The sequence below is a fragment of the Zea mays genome, chromosome 1, assembly GCF_902167145.1.
Source record: "Zea mays cultivar B73 chromosome 1, Zm-B73-REFERENCE-NAM-5.0, whole genome shotgun sequence".
In the NCBI taxonomy this organism is placed as follows: Eukaryota; Viridiplantae; Streptophyta; class Magnoliopsida; order Poales; family Poaceae; genus Zea; species Zea mays.
This window is the reverse complement of record NC_050096.1, coordinates 8,835,682-8,858,336: the sequence shown is the minus strand read 5'-3', so window position 1 is coordinate 8,858,336 and position 22,655 is coordinate 8,835,682. Positions and strand designations below refer to the sequence as shown.

Below are 22,655 nucleotides of genomic sequence, written 5' to 3'. Positions count from 1 at the left end.
CTTGAATATCCACTCAAAATAAGAATTAAATATTAACCCTTTTACTTGTTCGGTTGCGTGAGAATCGAAAGAGACTGAGTCATCTTCTATTTAATTTTAACTAGCAAATGATTTAATATCCTTGTCAATCTAATTATAACCGAAAGAGTTATTAGACAGATCGAACTTGAATGCAGACGGATACATCTTTACGTGAGGAACACAGCGGAGAGGGGGAGTTGTCAAGTGTCAACCACTCGCGATCTGCTGAAGACATCGAAGACCAACCTAGGTATCGGAAACCCTCTAGCCTAAGATAACCAAGATTACAAGTCTCTTTCCTGACGAGTTTTCCTCTCCTTTTTTTTTTGAGAAGCTCTTTCGTGACAAGTGACAAGAACATTTAGTATATCCTCTTCCATCGAGACGTTGGTGGGTCTGCGACATTTCGCCTTTTGAAAACCGTAATCTTGTAGTAAACACTTTGGCAACCACAGCAGGCCGGTTTTGCGGACCAAAGTAAAAAGCTGGTGAGTGGCACCGGCTGCATTTTGCGTGCAAACGCTCCCACAGTACAGATGGGCGCGTGCTTTCGCTGGTCCTCTTTCCTCATTAACCGCGGCATTAACGTCGTCAGCCGTAACAAACACAGCGGGGGGAACGGGCAAGGCACCTGGCGGTGGTGGCCTCTTGCTGTGGTGGGCGAGACGAGCGCGGCGCGGGGCGGAGCGGAGGCAAGGCAAGAGGGGAAGGAAACCCCACCAAGGACCAAGCAGAAGCAGGCGAGCGTGGCAGTTCAGGTCCAGTCTCCACTCTCCACTCCAGTACACTCCACACCATCACCGCCGCCGCCGCCGCCGTGACGAGGGGGCAGAGGGCAGTGATAGAGCAGAGCAGAGAGGGCTAGGGCGGGGAGACGAGGCCGAGAGATCCCCAGGACCCCGGTGGCGAGATGGGCATTCGCAGAGCTCGCCGGTTCCTCTTCCTGGCCGCCGCCGTCTTGCTGCTCCACGCGCCGCTGCCCGCGACGTCCGCCGACCTCTACGCGCTCATCTACAAGGGCTGCGCCAACCAGAGCTTCCCGGGCGGGGTGGCGCCCCCGAGCGTCGCCGCGCTCTCCACCACGCTCTCGGCGCAGTCCGCCTCCGCCAAGTTCTACAAGACCTCCTCCTCGTCCTCGGCGGCCTCCTCCTCCACCTCCGTCTTCGGCCTCTTCCAGTGCCGCGGGGACCTCTCGGCCTCCGACTGCGCCGCCTGCGTCTCCCGCGCCATGTCCTCCTGGCCCGGCGTCTGCGGCGCCTCCGTCGCCGCGCGGGTCCAGCTCGCCGGCTGCCTCGCGCTCTACGAGGTGTCCGGCTTCCCCCAGGTCTCCGGCGTCCAGATGCTCTTCAAGACCTGCGGCACCGGCAGCGGCGGCGGCGGCGGCGACTTCGAGATGCGCAGGGACACCGCCTTCTCCGCGCTCGAGGGCGGCGTCGCCACCAGCTCCGGCGGCTTCGTCGCCACCAGCTACCAGGCCGTCTACGCCATGGCGCAGTGCGAGGGCGACCTCTCCACGGGGGACTGCAGCCAGTGCGTCACCCAGGCCGTGCAGCACGTCGAGGTCGAGTGCGGCGGCGCGCCCTCCGGCCAGGTCTACCTCGACAAGTGCTACATCAGCTACAGCTACTACCCCCACGGCGTGCCCCACGGCGGCGGCACCGGAGGTCAGTCTCCCACTTCTGCCTTACCTAGGCTACGCCCTTCGATTTGACAACTTGGTGACTTGGCTGTGCTTGCAAGTTCCATTCGCGTTCAGCATTCAGATTCAATTTGTTGTGGATGGCTCCGTAGATAGATTGCCCCAACTGATGAATCGGGCAGATGCTGCATTGTTGTTCAAGTGCAGCCAGTTATCAGTGACATTTAAAAATTCATGCGGGTGCCTAGACTGAAAGTTTTTGTTAGAAGATTTGTTTGTATGTGTGTAGGTGAGATCTTGGCAGTGCCCTCTGTTCACTCGTGCTTCAGAATTGATTTGATTGATAGCGATTGGTACCTTTTTGGTTGTTCCTCTGGTTGTTTGGGGGCAAATTTATGTAGATTAGTCGTCCACTCTCAGGTGTATCATTGTATACATTAGAATCCTTGACTGGTCCAGAACCATAGGTAGGTGTGACTCTTCTGTTGAAGTGGAACTTTGATCGAGATGTGGCATGGTCTTGCTCTTATCTTGTCTGCCCAGTTTATGAATTGGCAGACATGGATACGTTTGTTTGCCATGCCATGTCTTTCCTCTTCCACTTCCACATTCTACATGTTTCTTTAGCTAATTAGTTCAGCTTAGGAGATGTTCATTACCGAACCTCCTTCAACCCACATTGCTTGGCTCACGCTTTCTGTAGGTACAATATGGTAGTAGGGTAGCGCAGTTTCCATTTTGCCACCTTGTTTATGCATCTGTCTATTCAAGCTTTGGTAAAAGTTGTGTTCATTGCCTTTTTGCCTTTTCTTCGGGGATTTACCGGGAGATATGCCTGTATGATTGTCCACATGATTAGACCGTGGTGCCCCTGGCCTGATCAATCGATTTGCCTCTTCGTGTTGTGCATCTCAGGGCAGCAGACAGCAAAGACTGTAGCCATTGTGCTCGGGGGAGCCGTAGGCCTGGGTTTCGTGGTCATCTGCTTGCTTTTCGCCAGGAGCCTGGTCAAGAAGAAGGATGGTGGTGAGTTAGTGGAAACACGAGCACGAGCAGCACCATGGCTCTCTTCTTTGGGCTGCCACCATTCTGCAGCTCCCACTGCTGTTTGTTCCACCAGATGCCTGACTGTTCCCCCTTACCAAACCTGTGTTTATTGCAGATTACTGATGGGAGGGAGAGCACGGAAGGAGAATGTGGACAAAGACATTGTGGGGGCATGGTATGGCATTTTGATGGTAGGGTTGTGTATTTTGTTTCTTCAAGGTGGTGAGTGGAATACAGAGGGGGTGTTTTTTGGCTCTTCTTCCTCTGGCCATGTGAGGGCATGTTCGCTTAGACCAATCCAGAGGGGGATTGGAGGGGTTTAAATCCCCGTCTAGTCAAAAATGGCTAGGCAGGGATTTAAACCCCTCCAATCCCCCTCTGGATTGGTCTAAACGAACAAGCCCTGAGGGTGCCATCCCCCCCATGATGGCAGAGAGAGGAAAAGAGGTGGCAAGCTGCTGTTCAGGAAAGAAGCTGTCCACTTCTGGGGCTATTTTGATTCTCAGCTGAAATTGGTAGACGAGCTCGGGGCTGTCGTCTTAGCCTCTCCTGCTTAGGGTTCTAGGAGTACATTGATTCTCTTGTATTTTTTTGACCCCCGCCAAATGAAAAATACCTGTTAGGTCTAGGCTAAACGTACTTAGTCTCCTGTTTAAGGTTGCAGGAGCGGGTTGGGTGTCTATTTGGTTGGTCTGTTATGGAAGACGAACTTCCAGATGCTCTGGGACCAGATTTTAACTCTAGGGTTTGGAAGTAGTCGGTGCTACCGCCATTGGTTAACTGGTCGCTAGCCTTTCTGTATGGACATTGCTGACCTGGTAACCACACAGCTGTGCTGTGCAGCTGTTCTCTTCGTTTGACCTGTTGCGGCTGTTCGTCGTACGTTTCTGAATGCTTGCCTGAATGTCTGCTCTAGCGACCAGCAGGAACGTGTCAAACTTTTGTGATGGCTACGGCATGCTGCATTGTTGTCGCTAGAAAAAGTTGTCATGACGTCAGATGAGAATTGGGTATACCTGTTGACATATAGCATAGAAGCAGGCAGTCAGATGGGTTGGTCTGGATGTGAAAAGGAGCTTCAGATAGTACTGTGGCCTGTACATATAATTGATAGAATTCTTCGCTTATTTTGCGGTGCTCCACACCCGTCTTGATGGTCACGGACGGATGGAAACCGAGTCATGGGCTAGGCCGGTTATTATATGGCTACTAGATACACGCCCGTGCGTTGCTACGAAAGTTAAAAATTAGTTTAAAACATAGATACTGAACGACAAACATCATTATGATATGCAAAATCTGTATGATATAATATCACCGTAAGACTAATATTATATTGACGATATAAATATACAATATTATTACAAATACTTCGACTTAAATAAATTGAACTTATGTCGAACAAATATTATAATATTGTAAAATTATTTCTAAAGAATCATTATAGAAAGAAAAACAGCATGTGCACTTCTACAATTTTTTATCTATATCATATAGATAGACCTTATTTAAATAGAATAGATATTTGTCTTGTCTCATTGTTAACCACTTTATAACCACATTTGTCATGACATCATAGGTCTTTCTTCTTTGTGTAAGTTGATGAATAGATAATATGATAAGTAGTGCATTTTTAGAGTGCAAAATAAAAAAAGGATAAACTAACTCATGTGCACTTGGAATGATAAAAAAGAAACGTACTAATAAACCAGCACTTAAAGGTTGATAACCGATTGCAGCTACCTTTTGAAAAACAAAATTAAAAATCGAAGAGTTTGTTATGGAAAGAGGCAACAAAACTCAGGGTGTTTCTCAAATATAGCAATATTCTAAACCAAAATTGATATTAATATCAGAATCGCTTGTTTGAATCATCAATATATTCTTTTATCTTTATTATGTACACATGTACTGTTGTATTGAATAAATGGCAACCTGCGGCAGTATACATATAACGAATCACATATTGGTTCCAGTTCCACCCTCCACTGTATCTAGGCAACCTAACCTAAAACATTTCAGTTGCTAAGGCTCTAGGTTACTTGCATAAGTGTAAACTTACAAAAAAAATTGTTGTAATGTATGAGTAAAGAGCATAGAGACATTTCTTTTACAATGGACTACAAAGGTCACGTGGTTGAAGGCACAAGTCGGCTCTTGATAATTTCCTGGAGGTGAAACAATCCACGCCCCCCGCTCGGCTACATTTGGATCATTAGATCTTAAAAGCTTGAACTCAGCTGCCATGTCTCCAAGTCCATGATGCAGCATGAGTAGCCAGACAAAGGTGATGAGCTCACGTCCTTCACCAAGTTGGCGTGCGTGCACCTCTCCGCTGCATTTGCCAGCAGCATACATGAGAAGCCTCACCCACATCTCCTTGATCTGCGTAAGTAAGTGATGCAAATAATAAAATGATCTGTGTTGGCCTGGTTCGTCTATGCCCAGAATGTAAAAGGTCCTTGAGTACCCTCGCAGAATTGCTAGCTTGGTCGTCGTCGCCCCATGTCCAGGGTGGTTAGTAACCCAGCCAATAAGTTGTTGAACAAGATCTCCTGCCGCAACTGTGTTGACTGGCAACATGGAAGGATGCACCACCATCAGGTACATCATGTAGTTTGATAGTGTCTCGCATTCTTCCTTAAGTCGCATAATCTCAGGTGGAGGTGGTTGTACGACGCTACCCGTGCTGCAGTTGTTGAAGTGCCTGCTTAGATGTAGGTCAGTGTATAGGTGTAAGCCGTAGAGGACTTGCTCGAAGGATGTACTCAGCTGGTTGAACCATACTGGATGTTCAGTGGGTGCATTAATTGTAAAGTGTACAGTTGCTAGACCTGAGAATTCGTCGGGCAATGTGGCCAAATGTTCCAAAACACGGTTGATAATCCACCAGTAGCATTGCTTATCCATGTGGTGGACGTACCATTGCTTATCCAGACCAATAGCACTGAGGGCCTTTGAGAAAACTCTTGGTTTGGAGTTGACAGAGATGCAGTGATCCAATAAGTTAAACTGTGCCATGTTATTAGCGGTGGATTTGCACAGATGAACAGCCTCAAACAAGGAGTCACTGAGACCATGAAGGCAGCTGCTCTCCTTCAAGTGTGCCCTTGTCCAAGGCGACGCAATCGCCGCAGCAACACAGCAGGTCTCCACAAAAATGGCGCCACTGAATAATGTGTAGGTAATCGCGACATTAACCTTGTTATTGTGGGCGCCTTCCTCACGTCGTATCATGAAGAGAACCAGGGCAACGACCATCAAGGCCTGGGAAGCACACAGGAATAGGACACCAATCCTTCTCTGGAGCACGTTGGCTTTGGTGTAGAGGAGATCGAACATCATGCCAAGCTCCATCATTACCATCTTCAGCTTCTCTTCTCTACCTTGATACTTTGTCTTGAAATAAAACCATAGTGTTGATGCAGGCCCCTGTCCCATCAGGAGCATAGTTCGCCCCACAAAAAATCCTCGAGCTATAAGCACCGTCCAAAGAGCATATGATTCCTTGGTACAAGTCAATACATCATCGATTGTGTCTTCATGTGAACTGGGATTAGCTGATGTCTTGTCAAGGCCCTTTCGGCTCGCACTCTTCAGAGCCCACACCCTCTCCCCATACTTGATAATCCCAGAAACGAACACCAGCATCGCAGGAACCAATATACTGACACTAATCCTATCAAATGATTTCCACAACACATACAGAAAATGGAATCCTCTTGCAGGCTGTGACGCTGCTCAGAGGAACTTCCTGTACGGCCGCCCGACATCCTCATCCTGCATATGCTGCATCCAAACCAGTAGGTACGAATAGAAAATCAATCTTAGGGTTTGGGCAACGGAACAACAATAGGGGCTCATAGGAACTTCCTGTGCGGCCGGAGAGAGGCGAGGGCATGGGATGCTGAGGGGATGTCGCTGGAGGCAGAGGGTGGCGCTGGGCATGCCTGGTCGCCAAAGTCGACGCGGGGGTGCCGGGGCAACGAGGCAGATGGTGGCGCGGGGCAGTCCGGATCGCTAGAGCCTGGGCGTCGGTGCGGGGGTGGATGGCGTCGATGGCCTCGTACGCATCAAAGTTGATATCTGTTTTTTGGTGCTCCTCGCTGGATTCCTGATGGCGGCGCTAGGGTTTTGGCGGCTTTTGTGAGGAGCGAGGGGGGCGGGGTCGACAGCGCGGGGTGGTGCGAGCACCGAGCGGTGCCGGTGCTGTGGGACACGGGAGGGGCGCGGAGTGGGGTTCTAGGGGGAAGGGTCGGGATGACCTGACGGAGCTCGCGACGGAAGTCGCAGTAGACGGGGGCGGGGGCGCCGGACGCGGAGGCGACTGTCACGGGGGGAGGCGCGCGGGGTAGGCGGGGGCGCACTCGGGTGCGGAGGGGAGCGCGGGGGCAGGCGGGGGCGGCAGCCGGGGTGGGTGGAGGGAGGGAGGGTCGCGGAGGGGATCACGGATGGGGGCGGGATGAACGGGGCGTGGGCGTGGCGCTGTAGCCTTATAGAGTAGTAGGATTTCATTCGGAGGTTCAACACTAGCCTACTGTATCATGGGCCGACTAAACTCGTCTGCCCGTCGGCGTGCAACTATCTCTTAAGTTAAAATAAAGTTTTAGCAAAACACATTTAAAGGTTTTTTGGAGATAAAATTTAAGGCTGTTATTCGTTTAATACGTATTTGGTTCCTCTTTGGCATGGCTACGGCTACTCCGAAAATAATTCTAGCTCTGGCTTCTCTTTAAAAACTCATACTATAGGGGCTAGTGTTTTTAACAAATCGTTTAACAAAACGGCTCCTCTTAATGCGAGATAAGGGCAAATGGGGACTGAGGACAGGAGCCACTAGGAGCTAATTTTTCTGGCTCCAACTTCTCTCTATAAAAATTGGCTCTAATTTTTTTGGCTCCATCTCTCTATAAAAATTGGCTTCGGCTCCTCGGTGCTCTTTGTTGGGAGCTCATTTTTGAGACCGTTTGGGAGGGATCTTCAAGAGTCGGAGTAAGTTTATGAGCCCTCCCAAATAGGCCCTTAATAAAAATCATGTTTTGCACATTACACTAATATTTCTCCAATCTCAATTGATCATTTAGGCGCTAATCCTTATATCGTTTTAGTAGCAAGGCCTAGTTAGGCATGAAAGCATGATGTTGAAAGAAGTTTGCCCCGAAGCTGTGGCTCTAATACCCATTTTTCTGGTATTGTGAGCATCTAGTTTATTCTGTACAAAAGTTTGCTAAGTGTTTTCTTATAAAGAAGACCTTGTCACATAGGTCAAAAAACCTCCGAACTTTAGACATGTACATTAGAGTCAAACTTAGGACCTAGAATTGCTACTCAGACCACATAATTAATTTATCTAGAAGACTTTTTACACCCATCACGTTTTTAATGTGTTGTATCCTTGGGACAATAAAAAGGCGTTTTGATGTGGGACCCATTGTCATGGTGCCATACTATCTCTAGTGGGCCCTCCATACCCTTTAGCTCTGAAACAACTCGATTTTGTTACTTAAGTCCTTGTCGAGGGGGCCTTGGGATCTCAGGAGCAAATATCATTATGTGCTCGAGGCATGAGGGATCACAGAGTCTTATGTTGTTAGATTCCCTAAGGCGTGAGGGCCAATAAGGGCTTCTATTGTCATATGCCCTTGAGCGCGAGAGGCCCTAGGGGCCTATATCATTAGATGCCCTGCGGAGCAAGGGCCTTAACAACCATTACCACTATATGCCTCAGAGGCTTGAGGGGCCTCGGGGGATTTGTCTGCAAGGCACCTCGGTGCAACGGGAATCGAGGCTTAGACTGGCAGGCAACCTAGGTCACGAGGGACCCCGAGGCTTACATCCGTATGTCACGTCATATGGTCTAACAAGCTTATCTAGGAGCACCCTTGCATGAGACATATTCAGTGTTGAAGTTCTTCATTACACGAGGTCATGATGGCCCCCTGGTCATGGAGTCACGAGAGTAGTGACCCTTCTATCGTGGGCCTAGAAGTAAACGTCCTAGTTAGGGATCCTTGAGGGTGTCTTGGTAGCAGTTGGGGGTATGCCCTTTGCCTGACACTAATAGATGCCTCCAGGTCCATTGCAGGAGTGATCCTGTAGGTGAGCCCACTCTTCCTAATGCCTCATGGATCAACATGCAAAATCTCTACCAATTGAAAAACATATACTGATCATTTTTATGAGTTGTGTTAAGTAGACTGTGATAATCAGAATAGTTCTAAAGATAACATGAAGTCCACAAGGCTTGTAAAGAAGCAATTATAATCTATCAAAAAAATGTGAAACTATAGAATGACTATTGCATGTATAAAAATATGGTAGATCAATTTGTTAAGGAATTTCCACGTAATGTAATAGATAATGCATCATGTGAGATGGGCTTGAGACTCATATAAAGTATATCATAGTGATAACATGTTCCATATGATTAGCGATCCCATGAAGTAGGACGTTGTAACCTTGATACCAATTGAGAGCACCTAGAGGGGGGGTGAATAGGTGATCCTGTGAAACTTGAAACTTAATGCCACAAAACTTGATTAGGAGTTAGCACAAGAATGCCAAGTGGCTAAAGAAGAGTCTTTGCAAGACACGATAACCACAAGAAGGCCAATCACAGATAGACACAGTGGTTTATCCCGTGGTTCGGCCAAGTTCAACACTTGCCTACTCCACGTTGTGGCATACCAACGGACGAGGGTTGCAATCAACCCCTCTCAAGCGGTCCAAATACCCACTTGAATACCACGGTGTTTTGCTTTGCTTTACTATATCCCGTTTGCGAGGAATCTCCACAACTTGGAGCCTCTCGCCCTTACACTTTGATGTTCACAAAGAAGCACGAAGTGAGGGAGGGATGAGCAACACACACAAGACACGAAATCAGAGTCTCAACACGCACACAAGTCGCAACAAGAGCTCACAACACAACTCGGCGAGTTCACAACTCAAATGGAGCTCTAATTGCTATCGCAAAGAATCAAATGCGCGGAATCGAAGTCTTGGTGCTTAGGAATGCTTAGAGAATGCTTGGTGTACTCCTCCATGCGCCTAGGGGTCCCTTTTATAGCCCCAAGGCAGCTAGAAGCCGTTGAGTGCATTCCAGGAAGGCAATTCTTGCCTTCTGTCGCCTGGCGCACCGGACAGTCCGGTGCACCACCGGACACTGTCCGGTGCGGATTTCTTTCCTTCTTTGGCGAAGCCGACCGTTGGCGCTGTGGAGCCGTTGGCGCACCGGACACTGTCCGGTGCACACCGGACAGTCCGGTGCCCCCTTCCGATCGTTGGCTCGACCACGTGTCTCGCGCGGATCGCGCGGCCGACCGTTGGCCTGGCCGACCGTTGGCTCACCGGACAGTCCGGTGCACACCGGACAGTCCGGTGAATTATAGCCGTACGCTGTTAATCACTTCCCGAGAGCAGCAAGTTCGCCTGAGCCAGCCTGGCGCACCGGACACTATCCGGTGCACCACCAACAGTCTGGTGCACCCAGACAGAGCTGACTTTGGCTGAACAAAGCCATCTTTAATTTCAACTTGATTTTTCCTGTTTCCAGCACTTAGACATAATACATTAGTCTCTAAAACAATGTACTAAGTTTGAGAAACATACCTTTTATACTTGATTTGTACTTTGTCCACCATTTAACATAAATCCACTTGTGTTGGCACTCAATCACCAAAATACTTAGAAATGGCCCAAGAGCACATTTCCCTTTCAGTATTTGCACAATTGGTATCAGAGCCGTTCTCTTCAAGAAGGGACTAATCGCCCAAAGAGATGGATCCTAAGGGAAAGGGGATGGTGGTCAACAACAACGACAGGGAGTCTATCTTCAATGAGTCAAAAGATGACAAGCCTACGGACTCGGACTCGAGCCACAAAAGAAGAGACGGGAAGAAGAAGAAGACAAGGCGCATCAAGGAGATCATCTACTACGACGACAACGACGAGTCCACTTCTTCCCAAAAGGACGATGACGACTACGAGAAAAAGAAAACGGTCAATTCAAACTTTTCTTTTGATTATTCTCGTATTCCGCAAAGCACAAATGCTCATTTACTCTCCATTCCACTTGGTAAACCTCCTCACTTTGATGGAGAGGACTACGGATTTTGGAGTCACAAAATGCGTAGTCATTTGTTCTCTCTCCATCCAAGCATATGGGAGATAATTGAGAATGGAATGCATTTTGATAGTAGTGATAGTCCCATGTTTATCAATGAGCAAATTCACAAAAATGCACAAGCTACTACTGTTCTTCTAGCATCTTTGTGCAGGGATGAATACCATAAAGTGAGCGGCTTGGATAATGCCAAGAAGATTTGGGACACCCTCAAGATCTCACATGAGGGGAATGACGTTACCATGCTCACCAAGATGGAGTTGGTGGAGGGCGAACTTGGTAGATTCGCGATGATCAGGGGCGAGGAGCCAACTCAAACATACAACCGGCTAAAGACCCTCGTCAACAAAATAAGGAGCTATGGAAGCACGCGATGGACGGACCACGACGTCGTCCGCCTAATGCTAAGGTCCTTTACTATCCTTGATCCTCATCTTGTGAACAATATTCGTGAGAATCCTAGGTACACAAAGATGACGCCCGAAGAGATACTTGGAAAGTTTGTAAGCGGGCGTATGATGATCAAGGAAGCAAGGTACGTTGACGATGCGTTGAATGGCCCAATCCAAGAGCCTCAAACCATTGCTCTCAAAGCAACGAGGAGCAAGGAGGCGCTACCTAGCAAGGTGGCACAAATTGAGGCGGCCGGACTTAATGATGAAGAAATGGCTCTCATCATCAAGCGCTTCAAGGCGACGCTAAGGGGTCGCAAGGAGCATCCCAACAAGAACAAGACGAAGGGGAAGCGCTCCTGCTTCAAATGTGGTAAGATTGGTCATTTTATCGCAAATTGTCCCGATAATGATAGTGACCAGGAAAAGAAGAGTGGAAAGTGGGAAAAGAAGAAGAACTACAAGAAGGCGAAGTACGAGGCACATCTTGGAAAGGAGTGGGATTCGGATTGCTCCTCGTCCGACTCCGACAACGAAGGACTCGCCGCCACCGCATTCAACAAGTCATCCCTCTTCCCCAACGAGCATCACACTTGCCTCATGGCAAGGGAAAAGAAGGTAAGCACTCGTAATACTAGTACTTATGCTTCTTCAAGTGAGGATGAGTCTAGTGATGATGATGAAATAGATTATTCATGTTTATTCAAACGCCTAGATAGAACCAAGGTTGATAAAATTAATGAATTAATTGATGCCTTGAATGATAAGAATAGGTTATTAGAAAAGCAAGAGGATCTTGTGTGAAGAGCATGATAAATTTGTTAGTGCACAAAATTCTCTTGCTCTAGAAGTTAAAAGGAATGAAATGCTTTCTTGTGAACTATCTACTTGTCATGAAACCATTTCTACTTTAAAAGGTGTTAATGATGATTTAAATGCTAAACTAGTAGTAGCGAATAAATCTAACTCTTGTGTAGAACATGTTATGATTTGCAATAGGTGCAAAGATTTTAATATTGATACTTGTAGTGAACACCTAGCTTGCATTTCTAAATTAAATAATGAAGTAGCTAGTCTTAATGCCCAACTTAAGACTAGCAAGAGTGAATTTGACAAGCTAAAATTTGCAAGGGATGCCTACACGATTGGTAGACACCCCTCAATTAAGGATGGTCTTGGCTTCAAGAGGGAAGTCAAGAACTTAACAAGCCAAAAGGCTTCCATCTCCACCAAGGAGAAAGGGAAGGCCCCTATGGCTAGTAGTGCTCAAAAGAACCATGCCTTCATGTATCATGATAGGAGACATTCTAGAAATGGCTATAGAAGTTATAATGATTTTGATTCTCATGCCATGATTGCTTCTAGCTCTTCTTTTATGCATGATAAGAGTTTAACTAGGAGAAATGCTATTAATCACATGTCTAGAAGAAATGTTGTTCATGTGCCTAGGAAAACAAATAGTGAACCTTCTGCAATTTATCATGCTTTAAATACCTCCTTTGCTATTTGTAGAAAGGATAGGAAAATAATTGCTAGAAAATTAGGGGCAAAATGCAAGGGAGATAAAACTTGCATTTGGGTCCCTAAGGCTATTTGTACTAACCTTGTAGGACCCAACATGAGTTGGGTACCTAAGACCCAAGCCTAAATTTGCCTTGCAGGTTTATGCATCCGGGGGCTCGAGCTGGATTATCGACAGCGGATGCACAAACCATATGACGGGGGAAAAGAAGATGTTCTCTTCCTACGTCAAGAACAAGGATCCCCAAGATTCAATCATATTCGATGATGGGAACCAAGGCAAGGCGAAAGGGTTAGGAAAAATTGCTATTTCATCCAAGCACTCTATTTCTAATGTGTTCTTAGTAGAGTCACTTGGATATAATTTGATATCCGTAAGTCAATTATGTAATATGGGATATAATTGTCTATTCACAAATGTAGATGTGTCTGTCTTTAGAAGAAGTGATGGTTCACTAGCTTTTAAGGGTGTATTAGACGGCAAACTCTATTGAGTTGATTTTGCAAAAGAGGAGGCCGGTCTAGATGCATGCTTAATTGCTAAGACTAGCATGGGCTGGCTGTGGCATCACCGCTTAGCACATGTGGGGATGAAGAACCTTCACAAGCTTCTAAAGGGAGAACACGTGATAGGTCTAACTAATGTTACTTTCGAAAAAGATAGACCTTGTGCAGCTTGTCAAGCAGGGAAACAGGTGGGAAGCTCTCATCATGCCAAAAATGTGATGACAACATCACGACCCCTGGAGTTACTTCATATGGACCTCTTCGGACCTGTCGCCTATCTAAGCATAGGAGGAAGTAAGTATGGTCTTGTTATAGTTGATGATTTTTCCCGCTTCACTTGGGTATTCTTTTTGCAGGATAAATCTGAAACCCAAGGGACCCTCAAGCGCTTCCTAAGGAGAGCTCAAAACGAGTTTGAGCTCAAGGTGAAGAAGATAAGAAGCGACAATGGGTCCGAGTTCAAGAACCTTCAAGTGGAGGAGTACCTTGAGGAGGAAGGAATCAAGCACGAGTTCTCCGCTCCCTACACACCACAGCAAAATGGTGTGGTAGAGAGGAAGAACAGGACGCTTATAGACATGGCGAGGACGTTGCTTGGAGAGTTCAAGACCCCCGAGCGCTTTTGGTCGGAAGTCGTGAACACGGCTTGCCACGCCATCAACCGGGTCTACCTTCATTGCCTCCCACTAGTAGAAAAAGGCTCAACACCTGCGAGACGATATATTTTTATAGACGGATCCGGTTATCCATCGACTGTGCTATTTCTAGTGGCGGTTCCTTAAGAAAACCACCACTAGAAATCGTATTTCTACTGGCGGTTCCTTAAGAAAACCGCCACTACAAATCATGGATTTCTACTGGCGGTTTTCTTAAGGAACCGCCAGTAGAAATACGATTTCTAGTGGCGGTTTTCTTAAGGAACCGCCACTAGAAATCATTTTTATCCTTAATTTTTCGAGTTTTTCAAACGACCTCGTATGACAAAACCACCAAAATAAAAGTTGTAGATCTCTAAAAGTTATGAAACTTTGTAGTTGACAACTTTTTTATTTGAACTCATTTCGGTTCTCAAAAATTGAATCTAAGTATGTCAAATTTAAAATTCAAATTTTGCAAACTACCTCGGATGAAAAAAGTGTCAAAATAAAAGTTGTAGAACTTCAAAAGTTATTTATCTTTGTAGTTGACAACTTTTTTATTTGAATTCGTTTAGGGTCTCAAATAAGCAATTTACACTCAAATGGTTTCAATATGTGGAGAAAACAACTACAAACTAGACACAAAGCATGTCATAGACAGAGTGGTAGTGGAGGGTACGCGCGAGGGTGAGGTCGACGGTTCGATTACTAACAACCGCGTAGCGCGTGAATTTTGCGCGAAAAATACCGCGGGTGGGGTGGGCCTAATAAAAATAAATTTTTTTTACTATTTTTAACATCTGTTTTATGCACTGACGGTTTTATTACGTCGACCGCCAGTGAAAATCGATTTTCACTAGCGGTTTTATTACGTCGATCGCCAGTGAAAATCGATTTTCACTGGCGGTCTTCAGTTACCCGCCTGTAAAAATGATGATTTTACTGGCCCCTAGCACTGGCGGTTACGATAAACGCCACTAAAAATAGGTTTACGACCGCCAGTACAGATCTTCTCTGTACTAGTGTCCTTAAGAAGACTTCGTATGAGCTACTAACCGGTAACAAACCCAATGTTTCGTATTTCCGAGTTTTTGGGAGTAAATGCTACATTCTAGTGAAGAAAGGTAGGAATTCCAAATTTGCTCCCAAAGCCGTAGAAGGGTTTTTGTTAGGTTATGACTCAAATACAAAGGCGTATAGGGTCTTCAACAAATCATCGGGTTTGGTTGAAGTCTCTAGCGACGTTGTATTTGATGAGACTAATGGCTCTCTAAGAGAGCAAGTTGTTGATCTTGATGATGTAGATGAAGAAGACGTTCCAACGGCCGCAATGCGCACCATGGCGATTGGAGAGTGAGGCCAATGAAACAAAAGGAGCAAGATCAACCTTCTTCCTCAACAATGGTGCATCCCCCAACTCAAGAAGATGAACAAGTTCATCAAGAGGAGGATTGTGATCAAGGGGAGCACAAGATGATCATGTAATGGAGGAAGAAGCGCAACCGGCACCTCCAACCCAAGTTCGAGTGATGATTCAAAGGGATCATCCCGTCGACCAAATTTTGGGTGACATTAGCAAGGGAGTAACTACTCGATCTCGATTAGTTAATTTTTGTGAGCATTACTCCTTTGTCTCTTCTATTGAGCCTTTCAGGGTAGAGGAGGCCTTGCTAGATCCGGACTGGGTGTTGGCCATGCAAGAGGAGCTCAATAACTTCAAGAGAAATGAAGTTTGGACACTGGTGCCTCGTCCCAAGCAAAATGTTGTGGGAACCAAGTGGGTGTTCCTTAACAAACAAGACGAGCACGGGGTGGTGACAAGGAACAAGGCATGACTTGTGGCAAAAGGTTATGCCCAAGTCGCAGGTTTGGACTTTGAGGAGACTTTTGCTCTTGTGGCTAGGCTAGAGTCCATTCGTATTTTACTAGCATATGCCGCTCACCATTCTTTCAGGTTGTTCCAAATGGATGTGAAGAGCGCTTTCCTCAACGGGCCAATCAAGGAGGAAGTGTACGTGGAGCAACCCCCTGGCTTCGAGGATGAACGGTACCCCGACCACGTGTGTAAGCTCTCTAAGGCGCTCTATGGACTTAAGCAAGCCCCAAGAGCATGGTATGAATGCCTTAGAGACTTTTTACTTGCTAATGCTTTCAAGGTTGGGAAAGCCGATCCTACTCTTTTTACTAAGACTTGTGATGGTGATCTTTTTGTGTGCCAAATTTATGTCGATCACATAATATTTGGTTCTACTAACCAAAAGTCTTGTGAAGAGTTTAGCAGGGTGATGACTCAAAAGTTTGAGATGTCGATGATGGACGAGTTAAGCTATTTCCTTGGGTTCCAAGTGAGGCAACTCAAGGATGGGACCTTCATCTCCCAAACGAAGTACACGCAAGACTTGATCAAGCGTTTTGGGATGAAGGACGCCAAGCCCGCAAAGACTCCAATGGGAACCGACGGACACACCGACCTCAACAAAGGAGGTAAGTCCGTTGATCAAAAGGCATACCGGTCTATGATAGGGTCTTTACTTTATTTATGTGCTAGTAGACCGGATATTATGCTCAGTGTATACATGTGTGCTAGATTTCAATCTGATCCAAGGGAGTGTCACTTAGTGGCTGTGAAGCGAATTCTTAGATACTTAGTCGCTACGCCTTGCTTCGAGATCTGGTGTCCAAAGGGGTCTACTTTTGACTTGATTGGATATTCAGACTCCGACTATGCTGGATGTAAGGTCGATAGGAAGAGTACATCTGGGACGTGCCAATTCTTAGGAAGGTCCCTGGTGTCATGGAGTTCTAAGAAACAAACTTCTGTTGCCCTATCCACCGCTGAGGCCAAGTACGTTGCCGCAGGACAGTGTTGCGCGCAACTACTTTGGATGAGGCAAACCCTCAGGGACTTTGGCTACAATCTGAGCAAAGTCCCACTCCTATGTGATAATGAGAGTGTTATCCGCATGGCGGATAATCCTGTTGAACACAGCCGCACAAAGCACATTGACATCCGGCATCACTTTTTGAGAGACCACCAGCAAAAGGGAGATATCGAAGTGTTTCATGTTAGCACCGAGAACCAGCTAGCCGATATCTTTACCAAGCCTTTAGATGAGCAGACCTTTTGCAAGTTGCGTAGTGAGCTAAATGTCTTAGATTCGCGGAACTTGAATTGATTTATAGCATACATGTTTTTATGCCTTGATCATATTCCTTAATGCATTTTGTTGTTTATTTATGGTTCTCAAGTTGTACAAGCACTCCCCGGACCTCACAAGTCCATTTGCAAGTGATGCACATATTTAGGGGGAGATGTGCTACAACTTGACCCTTTGAGACTAATTGTGCGTTTGAGTTTGCTTAATTTAGTCTCAAAGGAGGTTTGAAAGGGAAAAGGTGGACTTGGACCATGCAAGACTCCCACTGCACTCCGATGAAAAAGTAACTTATTCCAAGTTCATCTTTGTACTCTTATTGCCTTTTTACTCTTAGTTGAAGATTTTGGTGAGGCAATGGGGTTAAAGGGCCAAAATTGATCCTGTTTTGGTGCTAGATGCCAAAGGGGGAGAAAATAAGGCCAAAGCAAGAAATGGATCAGCTACCACTTGAGAATTTTGAAAAAGTAGAGTTAGAGTTTTTGCTTGTCAAAATACTCTTGTTTGCCTCTTATTGTCAAAAGTTGGTCTCTTGTGGGGAGAAGGCTTAATTATGGGAAAAGGGGGAGTTTTTGAATCCTTGATCAATTTCTCGTGAAATATCTCTCTTTATGTTTCAACATGTGTGTTTGACTTAGAGATAGGAAATTGAGTTTGATTTGCAAAAACAAACCAAGTGGTGGCAAAGAATGATCCATATATGTCAAATCTGAATCAAAACAATTTTGAGTTCTCATTTGAAGTGATTTTGCACTTGTTCTGCTTTATATTGTGTTGGCATAAATCACCAAAAAGGGGGAGATTGAAAGGGAAATGTGCACTTGGGCCATTTCTAAGTATTTTGGTGATTGAGTGCCAACACAAGTGGAATTATGTTAAATGGTGGACAAAGTACAAATCAAGTATAAAAGGTATGTTTCTCAGACTTAGTACATTGTTTTAGAGACTAATGTATTATGTCTAAGTGCTGGAAACAGGAAAAATCAAGTTGAAATTAAAGATGGCTTTGTTTAGCCAAAGTCAGCTCTGTCTGGGTGCACCGGACTGTCCGGTGGTGCACTGGACAGTGTCCGGTGCGCCAGGCTGGCTCAGGCGAACTTGCTGCTCTCGGGAAGTGATTAACGGCGTACGGCTATAATTCACCGGACTGTCCGGTGTGCACCGGACTGTCCGGTGTGCACCGGACTGTCCGGTGAGCCAACGGTCAGCCGCGCGATCCGCGCGAGACACGTGGCCGAGCCAACGGTCGGAAGGGGGCACCGGACTGTCCGGTGTGCACCGGACACTGTCCGGTGCGCCAACGGCTCCACAGCGCCAACGGTCGGCTTCGCCAAAGAAGGAAAGAAATCCGCACCGGACAGTGTCCGGTGGTGCATCGGACTGTCCGGTGCGCCAGGCGACAGAAGGCAAGAATTGCCTTCCTAGAATGCACTCAACGGCTCCTAGCTGCCTTGGGGCTATAAAAGGGACCCCTAGGCGCATGGAGGAGTACACCAAGCATTCTCTAAGAATTCCTAAGCACCAAGACTTCGATTCCGTGCATTTGATTCTTTGCGATAGCAATTAGAGCTCCATTTGAGTTGTGAACTCGCTGAGTTGTGTTGTGAGCTCTTGTTGCGACTTGTGTGCGTGTTGAGACTCTGATTTCGTGTCTTGTGTGTGTTGCTCATCCCTCCCTCACTCCGTGCTTCTTTGTGAACATCAAAGTGTAAGGGCGAGAGGCTCCAAGTTGTGGAGATTCCTCGCAAACGGGACATAGTAAAGCAAAGCAAAACACCGTGGTATTCAAGTGGGTCTTTGGACCGCTTGAGAGGGGTTGATTGCAACCCTCGTCCGTTGGGACGCCACAACGTGGAGTAGGCAACTGTTGAACTTGGCCGAACCACGGGATAAACCACTGTGTCTATCTGTGATTGGCCTTCTTGTGGTTATCGTGTCTTGCAAAGACTCTTCTTTAGCCACTTGGCATTCTTGTGCTAACTCCTAATCAAGTTTTGTGGCAGTAAGTTTCAAGTTTCACAGGATCACCTATTCACCCCCCTCTAGGTGCTCTCAATTGGTATCGGAGCCGTTCTCTTCAAGAAGGGACTAATCCCCGAAGAGATGGATCCTAAGGGAAAGGGGATGGTGGTCAACAACAACGAGAGGGAGTCTATCTTCAATGAGCCGAAAGATGACAAGCCTACGGACTGGGGCTCGAGCCACAAAAGAAGAGACGGGAAGAAGAAGAAGACAAGGCGCATCAAGGAGATCATCTACTACGACGACAGCGACGAGTCCACTTCTTCCCAAAAGGACGATGACGACTACGAGAAAAAGAAAACGGTCAATTCAAACTTTTCTTTTGATTATTCTCGTATTCCGCAAAGCACAAATGCTCATTTACTCTCCATTCCACTTGGTAAACCTCCTCACTTTGATGGAGAGGACTACAGATTTTGGAGTCACAAAATGCGTAGTCATTTGTTCTCTCTCCATCCAAGCATATGGGAGATAGTTGAGAATGGAATGCATTTTGATAGTAGTGATAGTCCCATGTTTATCAATGAGCAAATTCACAAAAATGCACAAGCTACTACTGTTCTTCTAGCATCTTTGTGCAGGGATGAATACCATAAAGTGAGCGGCTTGGATAATGCCAAGAAGATTTGGGACACCCTCAAGATCTCACATGAGGGGAATGACGTTCCATGCTCACCAAGATGGAGTTGGTGGAGGGCGAACTTGGTAGATTCGCGATGATCAGGGGCGAGGAGCCAACTCAAACATACAACCGGCTAAAGACCCTCGTCAACAAAATAAGGAGCTATGGAAGCACGCGATGGACGGACCACGACGTCGTCCGCCTAATGCTAAGGTCCTTTACTATCCTTGATCCTCATCTTGTGAACAATATTCGTGAGAATCCTAGGTATACAAAGATGACGCCCGAAGAGATACTTGGAAAGTTTGTAAGCGGGCGTATGATGATTAAGGAAGCAAGGTACGTTGACGATGCGTTGAATGGCCCAATCCAAGAGCCTCAAACCATTGCTCTCAAAGCAACGAGGAGCAAGGAGGCGCTACCTAGCAAGGTGGCACAAATTGAGGTGGCCGGACTTAATGATGAAGAAATGGCTCTCATCATCAAGCGCTTCAAGACGGCGCTAAGGGGTCGCAAGGAGCATCCCAACAAGAACAAGACGAAGGGGAAGCACTCCTGCTTCAAATGTGGTAAGATTGGTCATTTTATCTCAAATTGTCCCGATAATGATAGTGACCAGGAAAAGAAGAGTGGAAAGTGGGAAAAGAAGAAGAACTACAAGAAGGCGAAGGGCGAGGCACATTTTGGAAAGGAGTGGGATTCGGATTGCTCCTCGTCCGACTCCAACAACGAAGGACTCACCGCCACCGCCTTCAACAAGTCATCCCTCTTCCCCAACGAGCATCACACTTGCCTCATGGCAAGGGAAAAGAAGGTAAGCACTCGTAATACTAGTACTTATGCTTCTTCAAGTGAGGATGAGTCTAGTGATGATGATGAAATAGATTATTCATGTTTATTCAAAGGCCTAGATAGAACCAAGGTTGATAAAATTAATGAATTAATTGATGCCTTGAATGATAAGAATAGGTTATTAGAAAAGCAAGAGGATCTTTTGTATGAAGAGCATGATAAATTGGTTAGTGCACAAAATTCTCTTGCTCTAGAAGTTAAAAGGAATGAAATGCTTTCTTGTGAACTATCTACTTGTCATGAAACCATTTCTACTTTAAAAGGTGTTAATGATGATTTAAATGCTAAACTAGTAGTAGCGAATAAATCTAACTCTTGTGTAGAACATGTTATGATTTGCAATAGGTGCAAAGATTTTAATATTGATACTTGTAGTGAACACCTAGCTTGCATTTCTAAATTAAATAATGAAGTAGCTAGTCTTAATGCCCAACTTAAGACTAGCAAGAGTGAATTTGACAAGCTAAAATTTGCAAGGGATGCCTACACGATTGGTAGACACCCCTCAATTAAGGATGGTCTTGGCTTCAAGAGGGAAGTCAAGAACTTAACAAGCCAAAAGGCTTCCATCTCCACCAAGGAGAAAGGGAAGGCCCCTATGGCTAGTAGTGCTCAAAAGAACCATGCCTTCATGTATCATGATAGGAGACATTCTAGAAATGGCTATAGAAGTTATAATGATTTTGATTCTCATGCCATGGTTGCTTCTAGCTCTTCTTTTATGCATGATAAAAGTTTAACTAGGAGAAATGCTATTAATCACATGTCTAGAAGAAATGTTGTTCATGTGCCTAGGAAAACAAATAGTGAACCTTCTACAATTTATCATGCTTTAAATGCCTCCTTTGCTATTTGTAGAAAGGATAGGAAAATAATTGCTAGAAAATTAGGGGCAAAATGCAAGGGAGATAAAACTTGCATTTGGGTCCCTAAGGCTATTTGTACTAACCTTGTAGGACCCAACATGAGTTGGGTACCTAAGACCCAAGCCTAAATTTGCCTTGCAGGTTTATGCATCCGGGGGCTCTAGCTGGATTATCGACAGCGGATGCACAAACCACATGACAGGGGAAAAGAGGATGTTCTCTTCCTACGTCAAGAACAAGGATCCCCAAGATTCAATCATATTCAGTGATGGGAACCAAGGCAAGGCGAAAGGGTTAGGAAAAATTGCTATTTCATCCGAGCACTCTATTTCTAATGTGTTCTTAGTTGAGTCGCTTGGATATAACTTGTTGTCCGTGAGTCAACTATGTAATATGGGATATAACTGTTTATTCACAAATGTAGATGTGTCTGTCTTTAGAAGAAGTGATGGTTCATTAGCTTTTAAGGGTGTATTAGACGGCAAACTATATTTAGTAAATTTTGCAAAAGAGGAGGCCAGTCTAGATGCATGTGAAAGGATCACGATGCCCAAGAGGGGGGGGGTGAATTGGGCTTTTCTAAAAATCAACACTAATTAAAACCTAAGCAAGAGCTAAGCAAGAGCCCAACTTCACCCCAACAACTAGCACTAAGAATATAATACTAGAAATGCAACAATGCTAAGACAATACTTCAAATACTTGCTAAACAAATACACAATGTAAAGTGCTTGAATTAAGAGCGGAATGTAAAGCAAGGTTTAGATGACTCCTCCAATTTTTCCCGAGGTATCGAAGAGTCGGCACTCTCCACTAGTCCTCGTTGGAGCACCCGCGCAAGGGTATCGCTCCCCCTTGGTCCTCGCAAGAACCAAGTGCTCACTACGAGATGATCCTTTGCCACTCCGGCGCGGTGGATCCCTCGAGACCGCTTACAAACTTGAGTCGGGTCACCAACAAGATCTTCACGGTGATCACCGAGCTCCCAACGCCACCAAGCCATCTAGGTGATGCCGATCACCAAGAGTAACAAGCCGTAGACTTTCGCTTGACCAAGAGAAGCCTAATGCAAGTGGTGTGTGCTCTAGGTGGCTCTTGCTAGCGCTAATGAGGAACAAACGCGGATTAAGATTCTCTAATCTCCTCACTAGGCTTTTGGTGCTTGCAATGTTCTAGCAATGTGCTGGAATAAATGTGGAGTGCAAGACATTGAATATGGTGGGTGGAAGGGGTATAAATAGCCCTCAC

General features: G+C 46.0%; 2 protein-coding genes across 2 annotated transcripts; one reads left to right on the top strand and one right to left on the bottom strand.

Moving 5' to 3' along the window:
- Window positions 1-640: 640 nt before the first annotated feature.
- On the top strand, window positions 641-2,965 carry LOC107521955 (Cysteine-rich repeat secretory protein 3). The gene is made up of 3 exons (NM_001367109.1): window positions 641-1,685; window positions 2,576-2,686; window positions 2,823-2,965. Exons 1-3 carry the CDS (start codon window positions 932-934, stop codon window positions 2,828-2,830), a joined length of 873 nt encoding a protein of 290 aa, NP_001354038.1. The 5' UTR covers window positions 641-931; the 3' UTR covers window positions 2,831-2,965.
- A 1,637-nt stretch (window positions 2,966-4,602) lies between these two features.
- On the bottom strand, window positions 4,603-7,158 carry LOC100383095 (putative protein of unknown function (DUF594) domain family protein). The gene has a single exon (NM_001175766.1). It carries the CDS (start codon window positions 6,356-6,358, stop codon window positions 4,766-4,768), a length of 1,593 nt encoding a protein of 530 aa, NP_001169237.1. The 5' UTR covers window positions 6,359-7,158; the 3' UTR covers window positions 4,603-4,765.
- Between the last annotated feature and the right edge of the window lie 15,497 nt (window positions 7,159-22,655).